The following is a 17,679-nucleotide window of genomic DNA, read 5'->3' on the forward strand; positions in this document are numbered from 1 at the left end:
GACCACAAGTAATTTTAATGAAATACATAAGCAATCCTATAATGCTGTCTGAAAATTTGTCCTGAGTTACATAGCAGACAAAGTGAAAAACGAAATATGCTTGAGAAAGATTTGTACATCCATAAACATGGCATGGTCTGCCCAAGCCTGAGACCTAAAAGAAATTTCTTCCACAAATCCTTTACATGAGGGTGCTGTGAGATGCAGCTTTTATAGAATTGAAAAGGTGAACAGCTTTTAAAACTAATATTTCTCATTGTTGCTGAGAATATAATGGCAAGCACAAATGAGTACAAACAATTATTTAATGTCGTCTAGGTATGTGGTTTTCTAATGATTGACCTCAGATAAAGGTAAATTTAGGTATGTATGAAGAGCTTAGAGTTATCCTTAGACAATTGTCCTTAAATACTATGTCACATCACTGAGATAGTAATAACTGAGCAGCAGAGAATTGAAGGTTACAATCTTTGGAATTTCCTAGAGTGCAAATAATCTACAGATTAAGGATGAATCAAAGGCTTGAGCAATCAACCAAGTAGAAGATAAAATTAAGAATCTCTTTCGAAGATTAAAGAATGTAATTGGGACCCCTGTGTGAATGATGCCCCAGACAAAGCCTATTTTGTTCATTTAAAAATAATGAAAGAAAAGAATTCCTTCTCTATGACCCCTTCCTTCCCTCATTTCTGGTTCCTTTTAGGTGCTTTAGGTCTATGGGTAAAAATACCTTATTGGGAATTCAGGATCTGGCTATTTGTCCTAGCAGGAAGATGGATTAAATGACAGGAGAGCAGGCAGGCTAGAGAAGGGTTTCATGGTCTAGTGATGAGAAGTAGCAAATGGAGAAAGGAAGGGAGATTAGGACAAACTTGGAGAGGGTGTTAGGAAAATGTAATTTCTGCTAACCTGTCTTCTAAGATCGGATCTCTCTATTTCCCTCTTTAATGAGTGAGGAAAACTCTCAAAAGCTCCTGCCAGGTAATGGGGGGAGATTGCTGCTCAGAGAAGCAGAACTGATTTACACACACACACACACACACACAAATATGCAACCTAGCATCTTATATTGCATTTCATGAGAAAGCTCAAATCCAGAAATAATAAAGCTGATTTACATTTGTAGATCGTGTTCAAAAATATGGCCAGCAGAGCCTATAGCATTTACCCTCATGGAGTGACCTTCTCTCCCTACGAAGATGAAACCAATTCTTCCTCCTCCTCAGGTAGGAATCTTTCACTTCTATTGAAAGAAACTAATGGCTTCTGAGAGGCTTCCATAGTTTTCAGTTGTCCTCCTTGGCCAATGGTATAACTAGTGCGGTCAGTAGTACACATGTAGAGATAACCTAAAAAATCACAGGCAAACCCTTCTTACTTCAGGGTTTTGCCTATGAGTGGCCACAAAATATGGTATCCTTTATTAGTATTATAGCGGCCTCTAGTGGAGAAGTATTGAACGCCTACATGTTATACATGATTCAAGTATCATTTAATGTAAAATGAATATTTCTTTCCTGATATTAACTGGATCCAGTAAGAACTAAAATATTTATTTAACTATCTATATTTAATTTTCCAAATTAAAATAATTTTGAGTACATTTTCTTTCAGGTGGTCACATGATCAGAGCGGTTCAGCCAGGGGAAACCTATACTTACAAATGGAACATATTAGAGTTTGATGAACCTACAGAAAATGATGCCCAGTGCTTAACAAGACCATACTATAGTGATGTGGACATGACAAGGGACATTGCCTCTGGCCTGATAGGGCTTCTTCTGATTTGTAAGACCAGATCCCTGGATAATCGAGGCATACAGGTATTTTGTCCTTGAAGTAACCTTTCAGAAATTGTGGGAATTTCTTTTGGCTGGAATAGATTAGACCTCGTTCTAAACAGTAGACCTTTTCCAACCAGAGAACAGTAAATCTTAGGTAGTGTTTTTTAATGCCAGCGTAATAACATTTATTGTTTGTCTTGTGCATTTTCATCTGGACTACAGAAAACGAGTGTACAGTGTGATACCGTATTTTATGTTAGGTTCAAGCCACAGTTATATTGGTATTAACTGTGATGAGGAAGTCAGTTAACCTCTCCTAATTTTTCCCTTTTATCAAATGAGTAATTCCTCTCCCCAAAATTTTATAGGGTGAACTGGGAGCTCAGTGAGTTATCACCAGGTATAACTGTAAAGCTCTGTACCAATCGTTGTCATTTCAGAGACTCACAATAGAGAGAGATATGAGAGATACATTGGACAAACTTACTGCAGACATAGTTTGTAGTGAAGTTGGAGCCAGACAATGGTGTTTCTTCAGTGATACCAAATTATTCTGAAGGATGAGAACAAAAATACTCTTCTTCTGAGTTTAACTCATTGAAGATCAGTAGTCTCTTATTATTAACTTAATATTCCCAATTAAGCTAAGAAATAATTAAAGAGGTTTTATCCCAAGGTATACAATCTAAATATATGCCTAGAAAAGTCAGAAATAGACATGTCAGGAGCTTGACTTATTGAAGTGTTATAGGAAACAGGTAACGAGAGGCAAAGGCTTTCCTGTTGCAACCTTCTGTTTTTCCTTTGCACCTATTTGGAACACTTTCAACCAGTCATTTATGTTGAAGATGCTCAATTACAGAACTACCATGGTGAAATGGGATTTTTTTCCCCTTGGTGATATTTTAATGCCAGAATTGTCTTGTCTGTTCTGTTTACTTGCACATTTTAGCTTTAGTTCTGAGAAGTACTTGCTATGTAATGGGCTCTCATAAGTGCCTGAATTGTGTGGCTTCAGTGGCCCCAAGGACAGTATGCCTCTGGTGTCTAAGAACTCTGGAGTAATAGGTCATCACCTGAGCATTATTCGCTGAACACAGACCTTTTATCCTCCAGAGGGCAGCAGACATTGAGCAGCAGGCTGTGTTTGCTGTGTTTGATGAGAACAAGAGCTGGTACATTGAAGACAACATAAACAAGTTTTGTGCAAATCCTGATCAGGTGAATCGTGATGATCCCAAGTTTTACCAATCAAACATCATGAGCAGTAAGTTGGAGAACTGTTTTGTTGGTCAGTTTTTCATTCCTATGATTGAAGAATACCTGTGCCTAGAGACAGAGACATGGATGAGAATATACTCACCAGAAAGTAGTTCTCTTATCCTCACTTCCAATTTGAGGATTTGGTGGTGAAATTCCTGGGTGGTATTACAGCAACTAAAGCTTGTTATCTTTTTAGCAAGAAGTCAAAGCCTAGTTATCTCTCAAGTCTGCTTGGTCTCCTGCTCTCAGTGTGTGTGTGTGTGTGTGTGTGTGTGTGTGTGTGTGTGTGTTCATGTGCTCTGGGCAATGAAAAGGGCAGTGGGGGACTTGTTATAAGCCTTGGACAGTGTTATCTGAGGCTTTTGGTCATGTACAGGGTGAATACTCTTTAATTTGAGGTAAAGGCAGAAACAAGATAAGTAATCCAAAACTGGATTGGTATATCTAAGCAAAATGAGTCTGGGGACCCAAGGGCTTTGCAAAGCAAAGCATGAAGAGGTTTGAAGTGAGCCTTATGAAATTCAGAGCAGAAGGAATTCCCTGACCTAGAGTTCAGCACTTTCTGAAGTTCCAAAGTTCACTGTCATGGGAAGTCTGAGAGAAGTTTCACTGAGGCAGCTGGAAGCAAACTTTTCCCCACAGCCAGGTCACTTCTACTATTCCTAGGAATCAAAAGTTACTTTAATCATATCTATGAGGATGGTTTCTCCATCCTCAGATGACTGAAAATTCAGTATTGTCAGAACTGACAGGTATCATGACAAAAAACTGAACAGGAAGCTATTGTCAGCTTTGTTTGCATAATTTCATTTCAGCAATGCATCTGCCATAGCTGTAGACCAGTGCTGTCCAACAGAAATTCCATATGAGCCACATATGTAATTTAAAACTTTCTGGTAGCCACATTAAAAAGCAAAGAAAAATAAGTGAAATTAATTGTAATAATGTGTTTTATTCAACCCAATATATTGTAGATACTAGCACTTCAAAATGTAATCAATATAAAATTTAATGAGGTTGCTTTATTATATATTTTATTCTTATAGCACATCTCAATCTAGTTTATTCACATTTTAAGTGCTCAATAGGATTGGGGGTATAGCTCAGTGATAAAGTGCTTGCCTAGCATGTGCAAGGCCTTGGGTTTGATCCCCAGCACCATAAGAAACAAAGTGCTCAATAGCTATTCATAGGTGGTGGCTACTATATCAGACAGTGTATTTTTAGACTTATGTAGAAAAGCACGTAGAATGAGGTGCAAACTAATAACATGTAATTTTATGATTCAACATGTATTTGTTAAGTGCTCACTTAAAAATTTTTTAGTTGCCAGGCATAGTACTAATTGGTACTTTGGCAGGCTATAGAAGTGACTCAAGTAGCTTTGGGACCTGTCATCATAGAAGTCATATTCTTGATTTGATTACCATAGTTAGTATGTTTAGAAATAAAGATGCTGCCTAAAGCAGTGTTCCTTTAAAGATAATGAAAATATATGAACTCAACACTTGAATGAAAGCTGTAGCTTATATAGATGATAATAGGTATAAATAACCATAAAAATCTGATAAATAGGCTTTGTTTTTAGGGACATTGAGTAAGAATGCTTACTCAATTACCAATATGTCAAGAAGGTAATATCTTATGTTATGCCTTTCCTCCACGTGGAATTATTCTGGATAATATTCTGAATTGATGTGCAAAATATTTTTAAAGGCAGAGCATACAGCACAACATATTTAATATACATTAGACAAATGAATGAATAAATGAATGTGCATGAAAGGCTTTGTCTTCTTCCTGACATTTCTCCCTTAGCTAACTTAGGAGAATAAACTCTCATTTGGGAAGTCTGAATTTGACCTTCTACTCACCTGTTAAACCTGGTAAAGCTTATCTTGAATAACCACTGCTTTGACATAGCCAAATTAACACTGGGACATTTGTCTTTGATATAATTAGACATATGCCTGTTTGTTGGCAGAGGTCTGTCATTTTAACAAATTTTACTCTTTCAGCTATCAATGGGTTTATGCCTGAGAGCATACGTACTTTAGGATTCTGCTTTGATGATACTGTCCAGTGGCACTTCTGTAGTGTGGGGAACCAGGATGATATTTTGACCATTCACTTCACTGGGCACTCATTCATCTTTGGAAAGAGGCATGAGGACACCTTGACCCTCTTCCCCATGCGTGGAGAATCTGTGACTGTCACAATGGATAATATTGGTAAGAGAGTGATGCTTGGAGAGGAAGATGACTTTGAACCTCTGGTCTATAGTGGTCACCTGCAGCTCTCCAAGTGCCTACAGCTCCTGGTGTGCCTCCCTGACCCCATGCAGCCTTTCTTCTTCACTGCCTCTCATGATTTCTGTTTGGGAAATGATTGACTTAAATGGGTCCAGTTCTTTATGTGACTTCCATTTACACATCTCTGGGCCAAGTGGAAAGTGAAGATGTACAAAAACAGAAAGATAAGTGTAGCCTTGAGGAAGAAGTATAAATATTTCTGTCACAAAAGTTCATTTCTTTAATCAAAATCCCCTTTTGAATTTTTTAAGACAGCTATCCCATCCTTGGGTGAGCAACCATCAGCTTTAGCATGTCAGACTTGAGTTCATTCCTGTGCTGCCACTCATTCTCTAGTAACCCTGACCAAGTTACTTGGCCTCAGTAAGCCTCAAATTAGTCACCTGATAGCTGGACATGGTGGCTCAAGCCTGTAATCCTAACTACTTGGGAAGTTAAGATCAGGAAGATTGTGATTTGAGGTCAGCCTGGCTAGAAAAGTTTGCGAGACTCCATCTCAATGAAAAAAGCTAGGTGTGGTGGCATGTGTCTGTCATTCCAGCAATGATAGGACCAAGTTCCAGACCTGCCTGGGCAAAAAAGTGAGACCCTATTTCAAAAATTACTAGAGCAAAAATGGTGATAGCTTGACTACATACCAAGTGCAAAGTCCTGAGTTCAAACCCCAGTACCACCTGAAAAAAATCTCACCTGAAGAACAGTATAATATTACCTTTCAGAGTGGCTTTCACCATTAATTTTCTAGGCATCAAGTGCCTAGCCCTCAACAAGCAGTAGCTATTGAAGACTTCCCAGGAAACCTTTAGTACGTTAGTAATTCCTACCACTTCAGATTCAATCCTGCTTTGGCCCCCATCTGAATTATTTCTTAGGTATACCTAAGAAATTTCTTCCTGGGAGTAGATCTCAGAATCTCCCCCTAACCCCAACTCTCAAACAGATGTATTACTCACAAGATGCTTATGATATTCAAAATCCATTTTATTCTTGATTCACCCCTTTGTTAATATCTTCTAAAATAGGGACTCTTGAAGTGCCTGTGCTGAAAGACCTTTTTTTCCCTCCTTAACCTCCACTGAACAATACTTTTCGTCTATATTCTATTAAATGAGATCATTGCAGTGATCACGTGCTTGAATCACAGCACTGTCAAACTGTTAAGAAGAAAAATTCCTAAACACCTTACTCTTCGTTTCTTTCCTTGTGTCATTATGGGCCAATAATTAGTAGTTTACAGATTGGCAGTAGTCCTCAGACCACACAAAAAGCCACAAAAGCCGGGCACCAGTGGCTCACGCCTGTAATCCTAACTACTCAACAGGCAGAGAGCAGGAGGCTAATAGTTAAAGCCAGCCCGGGCAAACAGTTTGCAAGACCTTATCTCAAAAAAAAAAAAAAAACCTTCACAAAAATGGGCTGGTAGAGTGGCTCAAGGTATAGGCCCTGAGTTCAAGCTCCAGTACTGCAAAAAAAAAAAAAGAAAGTAAGAAATGAAAGAAAGAAAGATATTATTTGCCACAATGGATCCTGGTATATTATGTAACTTTTCCTGAACTTTCAGCCTTGTCTTATGTCTCTCTTCTAAAGGAACTTGGATGTTAACTACCATGAATTCCAGTCCAAGAAGCACGAACCTAAGGCTGAGATTCAGGGATGTTAAATGCAACCGGAATGATGATGATGATGATTCATATGAGATTTATGAACCTGTGGCACCTACAGCCATGGAAACACGGAAATCGCGCTACTCTGCAGAAGATGAACCAGGAGAAGATGGTGCTGAGTATGATTACCAGGATACGCTGGCTTCATTATTGGGAATCAGGTCATTCAGAAATTCATCACTGAATCAGGAAGAAGATGAGTTCAATCTCACTGCCCTCGCCCTGGACAGTAGCCCTGAGTTCATTGCCCTAAATACAGATAGAAATATTAGCTCAAATTCTTCTTCCCCTTCAGAACCTCAGAAAACCCTTCTCCACCCAGATGCCACCATAGTTAGCTCCCCCCTGGAACATCTCATTGGCTTAGATAAGAACTCAGTTTTCAATTCTTCCACAGAAGAGCATTCCAGCCCATATTCTGAAGACCATATGGAGGATCCCCTACGGTCAGATGGCACAGAGATAAGCCTACTGCCACGTGGTACAAGAGGTTTCAGAAGTCAAGAACATGGTAAACATAAGGTATCCAAGGCAGAAAGACACCGGGTAGCAAAGCACAGGCTCTCCTGGATGAAATTACTAGCCCATAAAACTGGGAGACATTCAAACCAAGACAACACTTCTTCCAGAATGGGGCCCTGGGAGGACATTCCTAGTGATCTGTTACTCTTAAAACAAAAGAACCCATCTAGGATTTTGAATGGGAAGTGGCACTTAGTTTCTGAAAAAGGTAGCTATGAAATAGTTCAAGATACTGACAAAGATCTGGCTGTTAATAAGCTGCTGGACAACCCCCAGAACATCTCAAGGACTTTGGGAGAAAGCCTCCATCCTTCAAAGAAGTCAGAAAAGCAGAGTGTCCACTCAACATTTTCTGGAGTTAGACATAATTCTTTACATGTAAGACAGGATGGAGGAAATCGAGGCTTGAAAAAAGGACCATTTCTCATCAGAACACGAAAAAAGAAAACAAAGCTTGCATACCATGTTCCTCTATCTCCAAGAAGCTCTCACCCCCTAAGAAGAGACACCCACATCACCTTTGCTGATAGAAGACTTAATCACTCTCTTTTACTCCATAAGTCCAATGAAACATCTCTGCCCACAGACCTCAATCAGACATTCCCCTTCATGAATCTTGGCTCAGTAGCCTCAATTCCTGACCATAATCAGAACCCTCCAAATGACACTGGTCAGGCAAATTCTCCAGTTATTTATCAGACTATGTCCCCAGAAGAACACTATCAGACATTTCCTGTTCCAGACACTGATCAAACACATTCTCCTACAGACCCCAGTCACAAATCCTCTTCTCTAGAGCCCAGCCAGATACTCAACTATAACCTTAGCCAAGAGTTCCACCCTGTTGACATTGGTCAAACATCCCCTCCCTGGGAACATGAAGTCCAGCACACTTACCTTCCAGACCTCAGTCAACCATCCTTCTCTTCAGACCAGGGTCAGATGACCCCTGCTCCAGATGATCAGATGTCTCTTTCCCCAGACTTCAGTCAAACAAGTCTCTCTCCAGAACTTGGTCAGATAAACTTTTTCCCAGAACCTAACCAGCCATCTGCCTCCCCAGACCTCAGTCAAACAACCCCATACCCAGACCTCAACCAGACAACTTCCCCAGACCTCAATCAGGTGACCCCCTCCTCAGGCCTTAGTCAGACCACCACTAACCCAGATGGTCAGATGTCTCTTTCCCCAGACTTCAGTCAAACAAGTCTCTCTCCAGAACTTGGTCAGATAAACTTTTTTCCAGACCCTAACCAGCCATCTGCCTCCCCAGACCTCAGTCAAACAACCCCATACCCAGACCTCAACCAGACAACCTCCCCAGACCTCAATCAGGTGACCCCCTCCTCAGGCCTTAGTCAGACCACCACTAACCCAGATGGTCAGATGTCTCTTTCCCCAGACTTCAGTCAAACAAGTCTCTCTCCAGAACTTGGTCAGATAAACTTTTTCCCAGACCCTAACCAGCCATCTGCCTCCCCAGACCTCAGTCAAACAACCCCATACCCAGACCTCAACCAGACAACCTCCCCAGACCTCAATCAGGTGACCCCCTGCTCAGGCCTTAGTCAGACCACCCCTGCCCAAGATGGTCAGATGTCTCTTTCCCCAGACTTCAGTCAAACAAGTCTCTCTCCAGAACTTGGTCAGATAAACTTTTTCCCAGACCCTAACCAGCCATCTGCCTCCCCAGACCTCAGTCAAACAACCCCATACCCAGACCTCAACCAGACAACCTCCCCAGACCTCAATCAGGTGACCCCCTCCTCGGGCCTTAGTCAGACCACCCCTGCCCAAGATGGTCAGATGTCTCTTTCCCCAGACTTCAGCCAAACAAGTCTCTCTCCAGAGCTTGGTCAGATAAACTTTTTTCCAGACCCTAACCAGCCATCTGCCTCCCCAGACCTCAGTCAAACAACCCCATACCCAGACCTCAACCAGACAACCTCCCCAGACCTCAGTCAGATGACCCCCTCCTCAGACCTGAGTCAAACAGCCTCTTCCCCAGATGTCAGTCAGGTGACTCTCTCTCCAGACTTCAGTCAAACAGTGCTTCCTCCTCATCTCAAGCAGACATCACCTCCTTCAGGCTTTGGTCAGACATCCTACTCTTCTGAATCTAATCAGTCTTCACTTCTTCCAGAATTTACTCAGACTTCTTCTTATCCAGACCTCATTCACATGCCATCTCCTATGTCCAATGACACTTTCTTATCAAAGGACTTCAACCCGCTGGTTGTAGTGGGCTTCAGTGGAGATGATGGGGATTATGAGATCATTCCAAGGCAGGAAGTCAAAAGCAGTGAAGAAGAGTATGTGGAAAATGACTATGTGACCTATGATGACCCCTACCAAAGTGATACTAGGACAGATACCAACTCCTCTAGAAATCCTGACCACATTGCAGCATGGTACCTCCGCAGCAACTCCGGAAACAGAAGATACTATTATATTGCTGCTGAAGAAATATCCTGGGATTATTCAAAATTTGCAGAAAGGTTTGGCTAGTTTTCTCCTTTTGTATTATCATTTTTCTACCACTTCTGAAAAAGGTAGCCGCAACAGTCTAGGGAGACAATTCTGAACAAATTATATGTAGTAAAGTTTGGTTCCCCTATTTCAACTTGGCCTGTAATATTTTCTGTGTCAATTCCAAAATCAGCTTCTCTGCTTTAGAACACACCTGATCAATATAAGAACAATTACTATGAGAAGTCTGTCATATGCTATGGGTGAAAAGCCTCTTCCTGTCTCTTCTCTTATCACACATGTTCTTACCCCCTCTTCTTGCTCCAAAGCAGAGCTTAACCTATCCATAGCTCACTTCTAATTAATATGATTTGATTGAAGTTGGCTTCAAATCCAAATTTTAATGTAGAAATCTACTTTTTGCCTTTGTTTGTAGCACAAACTTTCTAAGGGTTTCATTTTTTTTTTTATTTTTAAGATCATTTTCAATCCAGTATTGCTTAGGTGTGGAAAGCCACATTAGGCTGGGCTTTGTACTCTGAGATGAAGATAGGAAGAGAGTTTTAGGAAAGGAGCAAGACTTAGTAAACTATAGATTCTCAGGGATATGGCATGGTGATTGTTCATAAACTGTCTGAACAACCCAGGGCTCTTATAAAAGCTCTGTTACACCAAATAGTTTAAAACAAAGCATAATGAGAGTAGGCAAACACAATGTATGGTGTGACATTTGCACATTAGCTCATTTATCTGAGAACCTGACATTTCCACATTAGAACCCTTGTTTAGAATACTCTCTCTCATGACTGCCTACTTGAATGAAATATCCATCACTATATGAGGATAACGAGTTATCTGAGTAGACCTTTTTATTTTGAGATAATTGTAAATTCACACAAAATTACAGGAAATAATACAGAAAGATTCCTTGTATGCTTTATTTAGTTCCCCTCCCCCCGTGGTAACACTTTGTGAAACTGTAGCATATATTACAACCAGCATGCTGACATTAATACTGTCAATATTCAGGACATTTCCATCACCACAAAAAAGCTCTAGTTGCTGTCTACCTCTCTCCCATCATATTCCTCCTTATCCCCTGGCAACCACTAACCTATCATTTTGTCATTTCAAGAATGTTACATAAATGGAATCATACAACCTTTGGGGCTGATAGTTTTTCACATAGCATAATCCTCCAGAGATTCAGCCAAGTCATATCAATAGTTCATTTTATTGCCTAGTAATATGCCATAAGATATGTGTATAGAAGATATAGATGACAGGTTTTTTTGTTTGTATACATTTATGGTTTTGAGCATGATATTTAATGTGTATATAACCTGTGAAATGGCTGTTAGCTAATTAACATATGTATTACCTCACATCCTTATTTTTTGTGATAACACTTAAAATCTATTCTTATCAATTTTAAGGCTATAACACACTGTTACTAATTATAGTTACCATGTTGTACAATAGAATCTCCTGTACTTATTCCTCCTATCTAACTGAAATTTTGAGTCTTGTGGTCAACATCTTCCTCTCTCAAAACCCCTGATAACCACCATTTTACTCTGCTTCTGTGAGTTCAGTGTTTTCAGATTCCACATATAAGTGATGTTATGTGTTTTTCTGTGCCTAGCTCATTCCATTTAACATAATGCCTCTCAGGTTCATGCATGTCATTGAAAATAACAGTATTTCTTCTTGTTCCTCCTCCTCCTCCTCCCCTCCTCCTTCTTGAGACAGCTCAAGATTGTCTGGAACTCACTATTTAGCTCAGGCTGGCCTCAAATTCATGATCCTCCTGACCATGCCTCCCAAGTGCTAGGATTATAGGCATGCCTTCTCTTTAAATGTTGTGCAGTATTCCATTGTGTATCTTTACCACATTTTCTTTCCATTCATCCACTGATAGACACAAGGGTTGATTCTTCTTTTGGCTATTGTGAATAGTGCTGCATTGAGCATGAGGTGCAGATATCTCTTAGACACATGGATTTTCATTTTCTTTGAATGTATGCTAAGAAATGAGATTAGTAGATATGTAGTAATTTTAATTTTTTGACGAACTTCTATATTGTCTTCTGTCATACCTATAAACTAATTTAGAATCTCATTATCAGTGTACAAAGGATCTCTTTTTCTCTATATCCTTACCAACACTTACCTCTTGTCTTTTTTTTATAATAGCTATTCGAAAAGATATGAAGAAATGTCACATTGTGGTTTTAATATGCATTTATCTTATTTTATTTTGCTGTTGAATTGTTTGAGTTCCTTATATATTTTGGATATTAACTCCTTATCAGATATATGGCTTATAAATATTTTCTCCCATTCCGTAGATTGTCTCTTTGCTCTATTGATTATTTCCTCTACTATGCGTAAACTTTAGTTTGATACAATCCCATTTGTTTGGTAATAGTTTGTTTTAGTAAAAGCAAATGTAGAGAGTGACCACTGTCAAGGTACAAGACACTCATCCATCCAGTGACCTTCACAGAGAAGACCTTCTAATTTAGCTAATCATTGTCACCTGACAGCCCCAGGTTCTGGCACTGTCCCATTGGATGGTGTTGTCTGCCTTTGGTGCTAAAATATTTTATGTCAATATGTGATTATATTTCTTTTTTAGTTTCTGTGCTTGACCAAAATGTATTAAGCACCTACTATGTGTCAGATAACATGCTAGTCATTTAAAAAGTATTATGAGCAAGTTAGACCTATATCTGACTTCATGGGGCTAACACCTTAGTGGCAGAATCAAATACTAATAGATAGTCTCACAAATAAACCATGTATAATTTACTATATATATATATATATATATATATATATGTATGTACATATAAATATAATGGGACTGGTATAGATGACTACAGGTATTTACTGTGTAGACTATAATAATACTATGGAAATACGAGGAACGTTGTGAGAGACTTCATAGGAAGATTTACCTAAGAAATGAGATTTGAACTGAAAGTTAAAAAATGTTTAGTGGCCTGTGTTTCCATTCACTTATATATTTATTAATTTATCTATGAGGTATTTATTACAGACTCTGTGCAAGAATACTCTATTCAGAAACAGAGCCTGTTTCCTAAATTCTTTAAGGTCTTTACTTTCTTCTTTTATACAAATATCATTGTTCTCATTTCAGGGAAGTGGACGCTGATGAAGACATTAACCACTCTCCAGAGGACACCACATACAAGAAAGTTGTTTTTCGAAAGTATCTTGACAGCACTTTTACCAAACGTGACCCTCGGGGAGAGTATGAGGAACATCTTGGTATTCTTGGTCCTGTTATTAGAGCTGAAGTGGATGATGTCATCCAAGTAAGTCATCTTTTCAGTGCTACTAAGATCACCAAAGGAATTTCCAGAAGGACCAGAGGTTGCTAAGGTGAAGCTGTCAAAAGAACTGTAGGTGGTTTATTTTCCTGAATTAACAAGTAATTACATTTATTTTCAAGGACTGCCTGCTAAGCCATTTGACAGTCTTCAAGACAAAAAAAATGATCTTATAATTTTTTCAGTGCTTTTCACTATATAATCTGGAGGAGATCACACTGGAATTTCTATCTAAAGCTAACATGGAAAACTAATATATTTAGGAATGATTCAATTGACAGTAGCAGTGGTTGCAATAGTAGTAATATAGAAATATCTCTGGATATTTTCTTAAAAAAAAGAAAAGGTGAAGTTAAAGAAAACCTATAAGGGAGGTAAAGGTGGCTTGGCTCTGTAAAAGTGGGCAAATTTCCTAAATATCTTATCAACTTTGGTCATTTCTTTCAAAATCCTGCATCCAGTGCCCAAACGATAGCTGGCTTTTATAACAAAGTTTATCTTTCCCCATCACTTACAAGGAAAGACAAGGGAAAGGGCCCTGAATGAAAGCAAACTATTTTTATCTATTTATTTATTTTTGGCAGCACTAGGGTTTGAACTCAAGGCCTCATGTTTGCTAGATAGGTGCTCTAACAGCTTGAGCCACCCCACCAGCTCTTTCTTAGTAATGGGTTTTGTTGAGATAGAGTCTCTCAAACTATTTGTCCAAGGCTAGCTTCGAACCATGATCCTCCTGATCTCTGCCTCCTGAGTAGATAGGACTACAGGTGTGATCCACCATCACCTGGCAAAGCAAACTATTTTAGACCCAGAAACATAACCTGTTATACCTCTTCAGTCATTTGCCAAATTTTCAGCGACCATTTTTTCTTTTTAAAAAATCCACATAGGTAGCCAGGCATGGTGGTGCATGCCTGTAGTACAGAGCTACTCAGGAGGCCAAGGAAGGAAAATTTCTTGAGCCGGGGAGTTGGAGACCAGCCTGGATGACATAGTGACCCACATCTCAAATAAGGACAGGGAATGTAGCTTAGTGGTAAAGTGCCTGCCTAGCATCAACCAGGCTCAGGGGTCCATCCCCAGCACAGTAAAAAAGAAATGCATATAAGGGAATAGGGATATATGTTAGCCTTCTCTTGCTATGGCAAAATGCCAGTTCATGGTTGCTTGGCTTCATTGCTTTTGGGCCTATGGTGAGGCTGAACATCAAGGTAGATCAAAGTTGCTCACCTCTTAATGGCTTGAAAGCAAAAAGAGAGAGTCCCTTGGGGCTGGGGTACCAAGATCCACTTCAAGGGTTGCTCCCAGTGAACTAATTTCCTTCCACTAGGACCTACCTCCTAAATGTGGTGAGCTCCCAATAGTGCCATAAGCTGGCTACCAAACCTTCAACAGGTAAATTAGGGAGGGAGAGGGCAGGGGGACATTTCATATCTAAACCATAACAGGAGGTGATGTCCCTTACTTTAGTCTGGAGCCTAGGAACATTTTGGTGATTCTGATGGTAAACTACTTAAGACCCATCTCATAGAATAGTTGTGAAAATTAGAAGAAATAATATTCATAAGTTAATTTACAGTTGTAAGTACTCAATATACCTTAGCTCTGAACTCACAACTGTCCATTTTGCCTACAATGCTGACATTTTTTTTAGTTTGGCTTGGTTTGTTACTATGTTTGTGAATCAATCCTTCTAGGTTCGCTTTAAAAATTTAGCATCTAGACCATTTTCCCTTCATGCCCATGGGCTTTCCTATGAAAAATCGTCAGAGGGAAAGACTTATGAGGATGACTCTCCTGAGTGGTTTAAAGATGATGATGCCGTCCAGCCAAATGGCAGTTATACGTATGTATGGCACGCCACTGAGCGGTCAGGGCCAGAGAACCCTGGCTCTGCCTGTCGGGCTTGGGCCTACTACTCAGCAGTGGACCCGGTAGGTACTTCTTTGGAAAGTTCTTGTCATTCCCCTAACCTTATAATCTGAGTCACACCAAATGGAAGTGTTGGGTTATTTCTTGTTTAAAAGTCTCTTGTTGGGGTAGGGATTTAGCTCAGTGGAAGAGCGCAGGCCTGGCAGGTGTGAGGCCCTGAGTTCGGTCCCCAGCACCAAAACAAAAGAAAAAGAACAAAAAGGTCTCTTATTTTTCAAGAGGGTTGCGAGAGGGCTACCATGTCCAAGTCTACAGCTCCCATAACCAAGGGCTCCGCACTAGCTTTTCACTAGCTTCTCAGATGGCGCACAGAGAGAAATATTTATTCAATGGAGAGGAGGAAAGACTGTGTAAAAAGATGGGCCCAAGTTAGAGTGCCTGTGCTTACAGACAAAGATGTGTGTTTACAACTGTCTTTTATTATAGCCTGGAGCCAGGCTTTAGGGGATCTTGGGGGATGGGGAGGACCTGCCAAGACAGGATTAGACCAACAATGCGGGCAGTAGTTACGTACTGGGATGGAGGTTAAAGGAGGAATTGTTTCCCTGCTCCACTGAGTCTAAGAAGAGAATCAATTTGTTACCTATTAACAAACATTTGCCAGTAAAGAATAATGCATGCGACAAGAAGGCAGCACTGTTCTGAGATAAATGGGGACACAGGGAAGGCCTCCAGTGTTCCCACGGGAGGAACGAATTCAGACACATTTCATTCTGTCCAGCTCCCCCTGAGAAGGGAGGTACAACTAGATTCTTTGGACAAACTAGCAACTTTGTGACCATGACAAGCTATACCCACCCCCAGCCTTGCTGACTGCCCTTAGGCTCGGGAAAGCCCAAAGAGAAATAGAAACCAGCACTTGTGCAAAGCCTACTGCACACTCCTGCTGCCCTCATTTCTCCTTGGTCCTCTAAAAGAGTCCCATGGTTTCCACATTGAGACACCCACAGACAGGTGGCCAAGAGGTCTGCCCAAGGTCATATGGAACAAAATGCACTCTTGCCATTTTCCTCCACTGCAGGCAGGCAGCCAGGGCTCCCTTTAGCCCGAAAATGCTAGAAGCTTTGTTTTCTAGGTCAAAACATCTAGAGAGAGCTCCCCAGTGCTGGAGGCTCTGTTTCTCTCCAGGCAAGTGTTGAATGCCATCTGCCCTCTGTGCTTTTTTGGAAGCTTGTGAGGGATGCACAGACCCAGTGATGATTTCCAGTTAAGGTCAAAGATCTTTAAGTAAATAAGTGACAGATTCCCTGGGGAGCCTCCCAGCCTCAGCACTGGCTTCCAGGCAACATCCACCTTTCCAGTCCAGGTGGTGACAGCTAGGTCTCTGGACATGCAACTTGCTTGCTATCACCTGGCATACCAGGTGAACCTCAGGCTGGAGCCACTGCGAGGAAACCTAAGGAGGTGGAGTTGGGGTGTATGAGGGGATGCCAGCACTCATCTACTGTAATGAACACAGGCTACATTTGTCTCACAGGAGAAGACCACTTTGGTGCACTCTCCTGGTGCATCCCACCTCCCCATCCCAGCACAAAGATACAAGAGACCCTCCTGATCCCGCCTGCACCCCTCGATAGCACACAGCCTGGGCCATGTAAAGGCTGGGCAAGTGCATGTAGGCCCACCTGGGTCCAGAAGTCTGGTTGGAGGGGCGTGGCCAGGGGCTCTGGCCATGGCTCCTGCAATGTTAGCTCCCATCTGCTCTCAATGAAAGAACTGAAAAATCAAGACTGTTCATTTATCATTCCACAATATACATATAGTTCAAAATGTTGCGCATAGTAACACAATTTTTTCAGTGAATTATGAAAACAAGCCCTTCATTTAAGGCATAGTAGAAAGAGCAGAGTCAAATTTGATACTGAGGACTGAAACCTCCTGCATGCAAAGCCCCTGCTCTACCCCATTGAACTACAACCTCCTGCTCCTAGACTTAAATTTAAATTCCTACTCTGTCACTGTGTGACCCTAGAAAAATGACTTGTTCTTTCTCAGCCTTGGTTTCTAAAGTTAAAAATGAGATAATAGTACATAGCATGTAATAAGTATTTGATAAATACTCATTCAATGAATGAATGTATTTATGATACAGAATATTCATAAGGATTAAATGAGATACTACAGGCAAAGCATTTATTATAGTATAATATTTTATCCTTTATATTGTCAATATTATTATCACCATCATCATTGTTGTGAAGAAGGACATCATCAGGGGAAGGGAATATGAATGCAATAGAATAAAATGATGAATACCCAGGTCTATTAAGCTATTCATTAATAATCTTCCATTCAGAGCCCCTAAGAAGAGAGACCCTTTCCTATGTGAGCAGTAATTATCAAAAGAGCAAAGAAAATCCCAGCAAAAAAAGAA

General features: G+C 40.4%; 1 protein-coding gene across 1 annotated transcript in view; it reads left to right on the forward strand.

Moving 5' to 3' along the window:
* F5 (coagulation factor V) overlaps nucleotides 1–17,679 on the forward strand; it is a 67,416-nt gene that overhangs the window by 30,536 nt on the left and 19,201 nt on the right. Inside the window, exons 9-15 of the mRNA XM_020176913.2 lie at nucleotides 1,127–1,226; nucleotides 1,615–1,823; nucleotides 2,901–3,051; nucleotides 5,066–5,278; nucleotides 6,947–10,043; nucleotides 13,181–13,358; nucleotides 15,071–15,307. Of these exons, the coding sequence (XP_020032502.2) occupies nucleotides 1,127–1,226; nucleotides 1,615–1,823; nucleotides 2,901–3,051; nucleotides 5,066–5,278; nucleotides 6,947–10,043; nucleotides 13,181–13,358; nucleotides 15,071–15,307 (4,185 nt within the window). The remainder of the gene's footprint in view (nucleotides 1–1,126; nucleotides 1,227–1,614; nucleotides 1,824–2,900; nucleotides 3,052–5,065; nucleotides 5,279–6,946; nucleotides 10,044–13,180; nucleotides 13,359–15,070; nucleotides 15,308–17,679) is intronic.

Source organism: Castor canadensis, chromosome 11 (assembly GCF_047511655.1).
Source record: "Castor canadensis chromosome 11, mCasCan1.hap1v2, whole genome shotgun sequence".
NCBI lineage: Eukaryota > Metazoa > Chordata > Mammalia > Rodentia > Castoridae > Castor > Castor canadensis.